The following is an 11,667-nucleotide window of genomic DNA, read 5'->3' as shown; positions in this document are numbered from 1 at the left end:
AAGTGCTGTATGGCACTTTCTGAGTGCAGGGGGCATGTTTACTGTGCAAGCACTGCTCGGACACTCCCCCTGCACTTGTTCATGGATCGCCCATGCAGGTTATACAGCAGCGCACCTTCATGAATATGCAAGGTGCGCTGCTGTGCTGAATGGGCATGATCCACTCCATGCAAGAATAGCCTTATTCTTGCACAGAGCTTTCATGAATCCCAGGGATGATGATGTAACACTGAGTGTCAGCACACCCCTAGATTACCAAGGTAAGCACTCCGAAGATAGGAATTTGCACATAGTGGTTGAGGCTCAAATTAGGCAGCATGTTAAAAACCAGTAGAGCAATCCAGCCCCCCCCCCAAAAAAAAAACACACACACATAAACACATGCACCAGAGTTATTTTATCTTATTGAGAAACCAACAGGCTTTTCTTGAAAGTGTTCCTCCAATTGAAGAAGTGCATATTGAATCTTAAACTGGCAACAACTGTTGCACATTGTTTTGTAACTGCATATGAGTTAAGAAAACAAGCATCCCCAGAAAAGAAGCATAAACTGTGCACAACATATTTAAATAGAAAGAATCGTAAGATTTGGAAATGATGTTAGTTTTCATTTGTTCTCTGGTAATATCACATTCTGACAAAATATTTAGGTATACTGAATTCATCGTTCTCCAGTGAACTTTCATTTAACCTGAACTGCTTTCTCTTCATAGCTCATCCAAATGCATCTGTACGAAGAAGGCCCATAAATATCACTGGATGGCTAAGAAGCAATGTATCTCAACACAGCCAAAATAAGGAATTCATCCATAAAATTATAAAATTTGTTACTGGATGGCATCTATCCATTTTTGTTCCTTCTGTGTACACTTTAGTGCTGGTTGTGGGCCTACCTCTAAATTTCTTCATGATTCTAGTATTGTTGTTTAGAATTAAGTTGAAGAAACCTTCTCAGGTCTATATATTTAGTCTAGCCATTTCTGATTTATTGTTTACCTTCTCACTTCCTTTTAAAATAGTTTATTACTTTTCTGGTAGCCACTGGACTTTTGGCTCTGTAATGTGTCAAATTGTGTCAGCTGCATATTATTGTAACATGTACTGTTCGATCTTACTAATAACAGGTATAGCAGTGGACAAGTTCTTAGCTGTAGTATATCCTTTAAATTCTCTGTCATGGCGCAGATGTAGCTATACATATGCTATCTGCTGTACCATATGGATTATTGCAATTGCTGGCACTATTCCTCTGCTCCCTAAGGAGCAAACCTTTGAAATAGCAGAATATAATATTACAACCTGCCATGATGTGGCTCCCCCTAAGCTGCAAAAGTTTCATCAATATTACTTTCAGTTCTTGTGTTTTGCTTTCTTTTTTGTGCCTCTGATTGTTAATTTGGTTTCTTACATTTGTGTTATAAGGATCCTTTCTAGGAAAAATGATGTAAACAGAAGTAAGAGAACAAAAGCTGTTTATTTGTCTGCAACAGTTTTCATTGTTTTTATTGTCTGCTTCCTACCAACAAATATTTTATTATGTGTTCATTATCTGCAAAATAATAATATACATGGAGATTCAATCTACTTTTATTATCTTCTTTCTGTTTGTGTAAGCAGTTTGAACTGCTGCTTTGACCCATTAATTTATTACTTTGCCTCCTCTGAGTGCCAGAAACTAGTTCAGAACTATTTAAGTTGTAAAAAGCATAAACCATCTGATAAATCATCTGATACTAGTAAGCAAAACACAAAGTACCATGTTGTCTAAGGTTTTCTGCTCTTTAATCAAATTCTAAAATAATATAGCTCTGATTTATTTTCTGTATCATGTACACTATGCCAGGAAGTACAAATTATATTCCTGTACTGTGACAACTGCAGCCTTAATATCTTTTGGCTAAAGGAATTACTGACACCTACAATGAAAATCTTTACCCTAACAGTACTGTAAAAACATGCTTTGCTTTAAAGTAGTAGAATATAAATACTTTTCAAAAACTGAATTAAGACAGTATTTCATCATTAATAAAGCACAAGGCAGTTGACCAAGAAATTTGCTTTTGTCATTCATCACCAAGCTATGTGTATTTGCTTTTTTTTTATTAACTGTACAAATGAGCTCGTCTGAGGACTGTTTTCAGCAATGACTCAGGCAATACAGAAATACAAAACAGTTATTAATGCAGATTGAGGCAGAGCATAAGAAACTTAGGTTACATCATTGCTGTACATATAAGGCACACAAGTTAATTTGTGACCCACATTTTCCTGTTTATGATCATTGGGGACCAGGGTCCATTAGAAGTAATTCTTGATAGGATGCCAGTGTACTACAGTATATATAATCAAATGAAAATAAAAGTAAAAATGCAGTCACATACTCTTTTCAGTTAGTGAATGAAGGGACTGTACTGAGGATTCATTATGAGCATAAGCATGTTGTACAGAAGCTAACAGGATTGATCCTGTCAGTGTGATGAACAGCACTGCTAATCAAATATGCAAGAATCCAAGGCACATAGCATTATGAGCAGCCTCACTGTGAGTCCACAGTACAGGCGTGTGACCACATCATGGTAAGCAAGTGCACAATTTATCTGGGTGCACCATGTAAACAAAAGAGTGAGCATGACAAATTAGAGAATCAGAATCATGTCCACATGCATTCAGCAGCATCAGATAAGTAAACCAGGAATACATGAACAAGAAACGGTTTAGAAACAAACAAATGAACAATGAATTATGATGCTGTGCAGTTCATTGACTAAACTCATGGAGATACTGAACATTAATGTCAATGTGATTAACATTAAAAGACAGCTATTTTCAGAGCTTTACTAGAAAAGCTCACCCAGACTCTGCTACACTTTGCTGTGAAGGAAATGTTTGTTTGCTTTTTATTTGTTGTATTTTGTAATAGTTTATTGCCTTTTTCTATTTTGAATACTGTGATGTGTTTTCTTTACCTTGTGTTTTACTTGTATTCTGCTTTTAACTGCATATGAAAACTTGAAAAGTGACCACAGCTCTGTCTCTTGTGAGTCAGGCAGAATTTTTTCCCCACCCTCTCACCCAGTTACTGTTGTGTTTTTAAACACCACTGTCTTTCTAGTTGACTGCCCCTTATGTTAATTTGACCATATATCTCATTTCCTCTCTGCTTTTACTGGCTTGTGTGAGTAAGCGCAAAATTATCATTTTGTGAAATAACTCGCCTTCAGCTATTTAAATTTATTAACCATCCTACTGTATTCCATAGTACCGGAATACAAAAGTGACCACCCCCTTTCAATGTATCTTGCTGTTTTAAAAATAGTGACTTTCCATTAAAACTTAACTTTTTAGACAGGTAAAACTTAAGTAACCTACTTTCACATCTAATTCCTGTAATACACACTGCAGTATTTAGGATAAACATTTTTTTTCATCTTACCTTTAAGCATCCCTCTGACTAGCACTTGCTAAAACCTGCTGGGAAGCACTAGGAAGCCTTAAACTGCTAAAAACACTCAACTCTCCTTGTTAATAAGGAGAAATTAATTGTAAGCACTAAACAGCCTATAATTGTAAAGTACCTTGCTAAGGTAAGGGAAAACAGCTCTTATACTTTATAAAAAAAGCACCAAACCAGGTATGTCCAAGGGTCAGCTTCCGGTGATTTTTCCTGTCCAGCTGGGGCAATGCAGCGATTGCCTCATGTACACAGACATCCCTCTCCTCCTACCACCAAACACTACAACCTGTGAGAGATGCACTTAGATAGCCAAACTGGAAGCAAAGCTCTCTCCACCCAAGATTGTGCTAGACAGTCAAGAATAGAAGGTTAATACCCACACTACACCTCAAGCAACACATAGCCCTTCTAAAGCCACAACACCATAACATAGCAACACTAAACCCTCATATGCAGAGGCCCTAATCTGTAACCTGCCCAAGCAACAATAACCTCCAAAGCTGAAATGCAAACAAATACCAATCACAACCAAAGTGTCACATATCTCAAAACACCAGTGTGCCACCCAACAACAGTCCCTAGAAACCCAAGACAACATCCCCAACACTTTAGTCATAGGTAACTATAGTCAGGCACACTGATGTCCCACTCACCAGGCTGAACAAGGAGAAAATTACAGTTAGCTGCCTGTCGGGTGCCAGGATCCATCACATAATGCATGCACTCAAGTCACTCCACAACAAGTACAAATATGACTCGGTCATTGTCCATGTTGGAGTGAATGACTTGAGATGTAACTCCCTGAACTGCATGAAAAGAGACATGGAAGAGCTCTCGGATCATGTGGCCTAGGCAGGTATGACCCTAGCCTTGAGTAGCATCCTGCCTTCACCCAGAATGATACTACAGTATAAGGACAAAAAGATTGACTTCAGCAATTGGCTAAGCTTCTGGTGTCATTCAAAGGGGATCCAGTATCTGGCTTTGCCAGAGATGGTCTGCACCTGTCGCCCCTGGGATTCAGGTTACTGGCTAAGACTCTTGCCACCCCTATCGTGCCTTTTTTAGGCAAAATTCAAAGGACAAAACCACCACTGTATCAGGTACAAGCATGCAAAATCTGAAGGTAATGCTACTCAATGCTAGAAGTCTAAACCTCAAAATGCACTCTCTCAAGGCACTCCTAAAAATGGAGAACACCGATATCTGTGCAGTAACTGAGACCTGGTTTAAGGCTCCAGAGAGCACCCCTGCAATACCATGCTACAACTCTTACCACACTTTTCAGCCACCAAACCAGGACTGAAACACTAAAAGTAGAGGAGTGTCCATATCCACCATGGATATTCACACCACCAGGCTAGTTGCCCAACACAATGCATTTGAAATTATCCAGGTGCAACTAACACTAGGTAAAACTGCAATCCAAATTTCAGCTTGCTACAGATTCCCCACCATGCCCCACAATTCTCACTACAACATACTGGAAAATATTAAGATACAACCAAACATCCTAATACTGGGTGATTTCAACTATCATGCCATTAACTGGGAAAACTACTCGTGTTTCAACATCTTTGCCCAACGGTTCTTGGATTTCATAAATTCCAATGCCCTGGATCAACTAATCCATAGTCCCACCAAGGGCTCCAATATCCTAGACCTGGTCATTACCAACATGAGAAATCGATGCTCCACACCTATGGTCACCCCCTTGTTGATCAGGTCTGACCATAAGCTAATAACCCTTGACATCCACATCCCTCCCCCACCCCCCAGTAAGGAAACCTCCGTAAAAAACTTTTTCAAAGCCAACTTCATACTACTCAAGTCAGAAGTGACAAACTTCATGACACCCATGCAAACGGGAACTGAAAAGGAGGTCATTGTCCCACTGTACTCATCCCTCATTAGACCCATTATAGAATACAATGCCCCATTCGGTATGTCCCTCTTAAGACATCTGTAACAACTGGAAAGGCCACAGAAATACCTCACTAATAGAATCACAGGCCTAAAGCAGATGCCCTATGCTAACCATAAAAAAACTCCAGCTATACATTGTCGCATATCGTCTACTCAGAGGCGATCTCTGCTTAACGTACAAGGCCATGTCAAACCCAGAGCTGTTGGCCATGCTACACTTAAAGAAATCACAATCCCTCAGCGCCACATACTCCAGGGATCTAAACCTTGTTATCATAATGAACAAAACATGCTGGAAGGATAGGTTCCTGACCCAGAGACTCCCCAGACTCTGGAAAAAACTGCCCGTATATGTCAAGTAGAGTGGCTCTTTGGCCCTCTGCTTGACATGTATGGGCAGTCTATTCCAGAGTACACTGCCCATAAATGTCAAGCAGAGTGCCTCTTTGGCCCTCTTCAAAAGGAACCTTGATGATTGGATGGAAGATAGGAAATTCACCCCGGGGATCACATCAGTCAGACAGGAGTCCAGGGAAGTAAATATTGTGGAAAGAAATAGCCAGGGAATTGTTATGGCTAGGCTTGTACAGGCCCTAGGGCTGATAGCCTAGTACCAACCTATGAACCTATTAAATGTTCACCTGAAAAAGTATTGCAGGACAATATGGCCATTTAAGACTTCTTGAATTATACACATATCTCAACCTCCCAATGCAGGAATATTAGAAAAACACACAAATGATGTGGGGGCAAATACAAAAAAGTAGGGAACACTTGAACATAATGCTCCTATACATCATGAAAGTGGATATAATAGCACTTGTGGCAGTATAATGCATTTTCTGAAGGGTATGGAATGAGACACTAAAAGCATCTGTCATTAGTGACTGCAGTTGTTAAGAATATGGCAGACAAAGAAATGTCAGGAGGAACAGCATATAACTTATCATGGTGCATAAACTGAACAAGCTGTGAAAATCATAACAGGTAAAACTTATGTACACAGGAAATGTGGGATCTACCAATAAAGATATACAGTGATGGAACAACACATACATACCTAACAACAATGGAATGAGCACCATGCACCCATAGTATATCATAATGGTGGGTAGCAATGGAATATGTTTTGTGTCATAGTGGGTCAGTACATCACTGCAGTCTACATGCCAGTACATCAACCTTGTAATGCTGATGTGAGACAACACAGGTCATAGTGCAATAGTCATAAGGACACAAAAAGTAAAATTTCTGACATGTGCAAGCTGATTGCAATAAAAAAGAACAAGTAACAAACTTCAGAGGAAGCAAACTCAGAACTGCCACATGACACATTTACCATACATACACCTTAACAAGGTAAGTGAAACAATCATGATGCAAGTCCCCAGACCACAGCACACATCTTCACAGTTATGCACAGATCACCCACATAGCCATTATGACACATATACCCAGGTGGCTATCACAGCCATGGTATAAGACTCCATATAAATAAATGATGATAATAAAAGACAAGGTAGCCAACAATGAGGGAAATGTTAACACATGATGCCAGTATAAAAGACAAATTTAGGGATAACAATGAACCTGTGATGGTGTCACTGACAGTGTACAAACATTTGGAGCAGCAGGGCATGCTACAAAAGCAATGGGAGCAGAGGTGAGTCTAATAACACATTACTAGTGTATGAAACATTTGTTGGGCAAACAAAATGCACATACTTGTGTTTGAACACATGACTCTGTTAGATTATATATTTTAGAGAACATGATATTATCAAGTCATGTTAACAAACTAACCAAGAGAGAAGTGGCTGCCAAGTAAGTTTCAGAGGAATAGAAAGCTGATATTGGTCAAACAAAATGCACTCACCTTTTGTCAAAATGATTACCTTTGGTATTAATAATGGAAATTCATTGACACACCTATAATACAGTACATTTACAGAATGTGAAATGCCCAGGGAAGATATGCATAAGGCAAGTGAGAAATGAAAACCAGCAACTAGTGCATGAAAGAGTGCAGTGATGTCAGTGAGGCATGGAATCTGTCAGATGGACATAGCACAGTGTGAAGGCTGCCAGCTAGCTAAGTAGGATTTTGTAGATAATTCTATGTCACTGCAAATATTAATATAATCCACAGCTTGTTTTCACAAATGTAAGAAAAGTGTGTTAAATGTTGAACTTCAAAAATGTAACAACAGTGCGCCCTGCTGGAAGAAAGCTGCTAAGTAAAGAATTACAGCTATGTTTGATCTCAAAACTCGGAGACAACATGTCTGCACCAGCAAATTCTTTCTATTGTTTTGAGACCGGAATTAATTGGTAGATTTTACATGTAAATGTATTTTATTGCTGTGGTTTCCTGGCCAGGTGCAAGATTAAAAAGATATGTTAAACTCTGAGTTACTGTCAGCCTGGGAAATTAAACCAGAGAAGTGTCAAGAATGATGTAATCTAAAATGAGTCAACAGTGATGTATTATCAATTTAAGACTTTCTCAGAGAGAGAGAGAGAGAGAGAGAGAATTAGAGAATTTTGGATTTGGTCTGAACCTGAACACATCAATTCACCAGTACACTGCCTTTGCTCTGTATGCATGTAAGTTGTTTAGAACATGTCCAATTTTCTTAGAAATACATAGAAAACAGTAAGATTAGACTAGCTGTTTTCTATAATTATGCCAGACTATTCTACAGTATTATTTTAAGCATTTTCCTGTGTTTGAACTCTTGACTAGCACTGTGTTGAATTGAGATTTGTCTTGTGTTTTTATTATTTATTATTAAATATTTTTAAACCTTTCAATTGTGGCTGTTTTGTGCAGGGATAATTTAAGCTTATTATAATTTATTCATTGCATGTATATAGTGATACTGCCCAAGCCACTCCAATAAGTCTTGCTTTTCATCATACTTACTAATTGGATAATAATAATAATATTACAAAGTAAAATTGGACACCCTTTGGTAAGGGCATTATTAGAAGCTGATATTAGTGGTTGGTGGCAGTGATTTCTACCTTATAGCCTGGGCATAGCAGAAGAACCTGTGCCAGCTTTCCCCAGGAGTGCCTGTGTGTTTGTACATAACTCATATCTCAAAGTGTGTGTGTGTGTCAGCTACTTGAGTAGGGACATGAAGCACTTGGACAGAGAAGGTGCTGACGGAATTAGCTTGACCACTAGGCTGTGACCTGCACCCTTTAGCTGTGCCAGTGGGTAGTCTTATTGCGGATCTGGAAAGAAAGGGAGAAACCAGCCCTGGACTGACTGTGATCTCTGTGTGCTATTAAGGGAAATTGTACTTTACTGTGTGTGTACTTGTTATCCTTCCCAATTTGCATGCTCCTCATTGGTGCTAGTGGTGAGGCTTGAGGCTCCTTGATTACTGGGCCAGTGCACGGGCATCACACATACTAAAATAGTTTATGTTTACATGTTATTATTACTATGTGATAATGACAGTTGTCAATATTCAACAGGTGAGATTGATCAGCATGGATTTGGGCCCTACCTCCTAAATCATATTGCCAGGAATAGTGCATATATGGAGGAAGTTCAATAGCAGTCTGTGTGTGAATGAAAACATGGCCATCTTTAAAACTGAACACCACACATAGGGAAGCAACCCATAATCAAGTAGAATTTATCACAATTTATCTGTGCATCATTGTCTATCACCAGTTTATCAATGCATTGATAAAATGCACACTAGATAGGATTTCAAACCCTGCATATTTATCTCAACTTGTGAAACCAAAAACATTTAGGAACTATTCCAAAGCTATCCTCTAACTACTAAGTGATACCTTTGCTAAATTACAAGCATACCAAAAACCCAGGAAACACCATAACATATGCTGAGCTATTTACAAAATCCCTGTACAGCCATATTGATAGCTGAATAGAATGAACTATCCCTAATTGTATTAATAATAATATAAACTAAAATGACAAGCTCCCCTGGTAGAATCACGGTATCAATCAGTTATACAAAAAAAATGAAAAAATCTTAGCCAAGCATAGAAAGAAAAAAGCCCAACATACTAACCCCCCTGACCAATCTAAGCAGACAGCTAAGAGGGTTAATTAATACTTCAAAGGATACATTTGAAGAAAAAACCTAGCTTCTTAGGTAAAGGACAACCATAAACCTTTCTACAAGTATGTACATAAACTCAAGGAAGACATGCAACAATGCACAAAACTTATTGAAAATGGCATCATCCACACTAAGCCAGAGTTGGCTGACATGTCCAACTTAAATTTCTCCCCCCACTCCTGACTGTCCAAAGGAAATACCACATACCACAATCCCACCAACCATTACTACAGAACATGTCTTCAATGCACCTTCCAAGGCCAAAAAACACTGTATCAATGGGCACTGGTAACATTCTGGGATGCTTACTAAATAGCATTAAACATGACCTCTCTGATTCACTTGAATCACTTTTCAATGGAGCCTACACTCAGGTTTTGTGCCCAAGGAATGGAGGTTGGCTATAGTCATTCCCATGCACAAGTGAGGTTCAACCACTGATCCAGATAACTACAAGTCCATAACTCTGACCAGTCTTATATGTAAAGCCATGAAAAGAATCATCCTGGATATGATAAATTAGAACATAAATAGGTAACCTGCAAATGCTGGACCCATCACAATTCATCTTTGTTAAAGGAAAGTCACACCTATTAAATCTGGTGGACTTCTATGACATGGTCATCAAAGCAATGGATGAGGGCAAGACTGTGCACACTGCTTACCCTTACCTGAGCGAGGCTTTTGATGCAATATCTCACTCGGGCATTATAGACAAGCTTACTAAATTAGGTATAAAGTATTTCATCACCCACTTTATAGCCAACTAGATCACTGATAGGACCCAGGAGAACAAAATAGGTGAGGCTACCTCAACCAAGAGGCTGTTGAGTGGTGGAGTCCCCTAGGGCACAGTACTGGGGCTGTTCCTTTTTGGCATCTATTTTTCATAAGTGGAAGCAAATGCTAAAGGTATGTGGCTAAGTTTGCAGATGATTGCAAGCTGGTGGTATCACTGACTCCCCTGCAGACACTAGCATTCATCAAAAAGGCCTAACTCTGACTCACAAATGATACTGAAATCATGGTCTTAAACTCAATGCTTAGAAATGCATAATTGTACCTTTTAGGAAGTTAACCATCCTGGCTAATTACCATGTTGATAATATGCCCCTAAGAATCAATCCAGGGTTCAGGGATCTGGTACGCATGTAGACAGTAGCCTTACCCTTGACCATCACATGGCTACAGTGGAGAGGAAATCATTTTATGTTGCACAACTTATATGTAAGGGCATGGCATCTATTTCCAGAGAGGTCATTATTTTGCTGTATTCTGCCCTTATTAGACCAATCATAGAGTACAGTGCTCTTTTTGGTATGTACCTGACCAAGCATATGCAACAACTAAAGCAACCTCAGAGGTTCCTTATGAAAAGAATACAAGGTGTAACAAACCTACCTTATTCACAGCACCTTAAAGCCCATTCCCTCTACTCAATCTCTTATAGATTGTTGAGGGGTGATCTATCCCTCGCTTGCAAGGCATCCACAAACTCCACACTTATGAATCTCCTGCATATTCATAAGTGAAATAGTACCAGAAATACAAGGTCTAAGGAACTGAATTTTATCTACAACCTAAACAGAACAAGCTGGAGAGACAGATATGTGTAGCAGAGACTGCTCTCCTGTGTAACAGGCTTCCCATTCATGTGAAGATGACCTTATCTATTACCCAAATTAAGTGCAACCTAGACCAGTGGATGTAGAATAAAAAATTTACACTGGGTCTGGCATCCATTTTCTTTATGGAGAGAGGTAGCTTATAAATGCCTGGTCTTCAATGTCAGTTTGGATACATGATATCATTATTCTTTCAGGAAAACTTGGCTAAACTTAGAAAGGTCCCCTGGTCATTAGCCTAATAACAATCTGTGAATTAGCTACTGATGCCATAAAACTATTTGCACAGCACTTCTGAGAAAATACATATTTGCTACAGCACTGTTCACATTTGTACAATGCCATATTTGTACAACACTTGTGAGAAAATACATATTTGTTACAACACTTGTGAGAAAATACATATTTGTTACAGCACTGTTCATCTGTTTGTAGGATGCCAATAGCTTGAGTGACATTATGTGAAGACATTGTGGCAAACTGACAAAGTAAATGAGCATTATGCATCAGACAACAATAATCAGCAAATCATAAAACTCAACATACCCAAGAG

General features: G+C 38.9%; 1 protein-coding gene across 1 annotated transcript; it reads left to right on the top strand.

The window, feature by feature from the left end:
- Window positions 1-202: 202 nt before the first annotated feature.
- LOC122795962 (proteinase-activated receptor 1-like) lies at window positions 203-2,049 on the top strand. The gene is made up of 2 exons (XM_044064443.1): window positions 203-260; window positions 714-2,049. Exons 1-2 carry the CDS (start codon window positions 203-205, stop codon window positions 1,766-1,768), a joined length of 1,113 nt encoding a protein of 370 aa, XP_043920378.1. The 3' UTR covers window positions 1,769-2,049.
- The last annotated feature ends 9,618 nt before the right edge of the window (window positions 2,050-11,667 follow it).

The sequence above is a fragment of the Protopterus annectens genome, chromosome 2.part2 (genome assembly GCF_019279795.1).
Source record: "Protopterus annectens isolate FY-2018-M chromosome 2.part2, PAN1.0, whole genome shotgun sequence".
Lineage (NCBI taxonomy): Eukaryota > Metazoa > Chordata > Ceratodontiformes > Protopteridae > Protopterus > Protopterus annectens.
The sequence above is the reverse complement of the archived record's forward strand: the minus strand, read 5'-3'. Positions and strand labels throughout refer to the sequence as shown.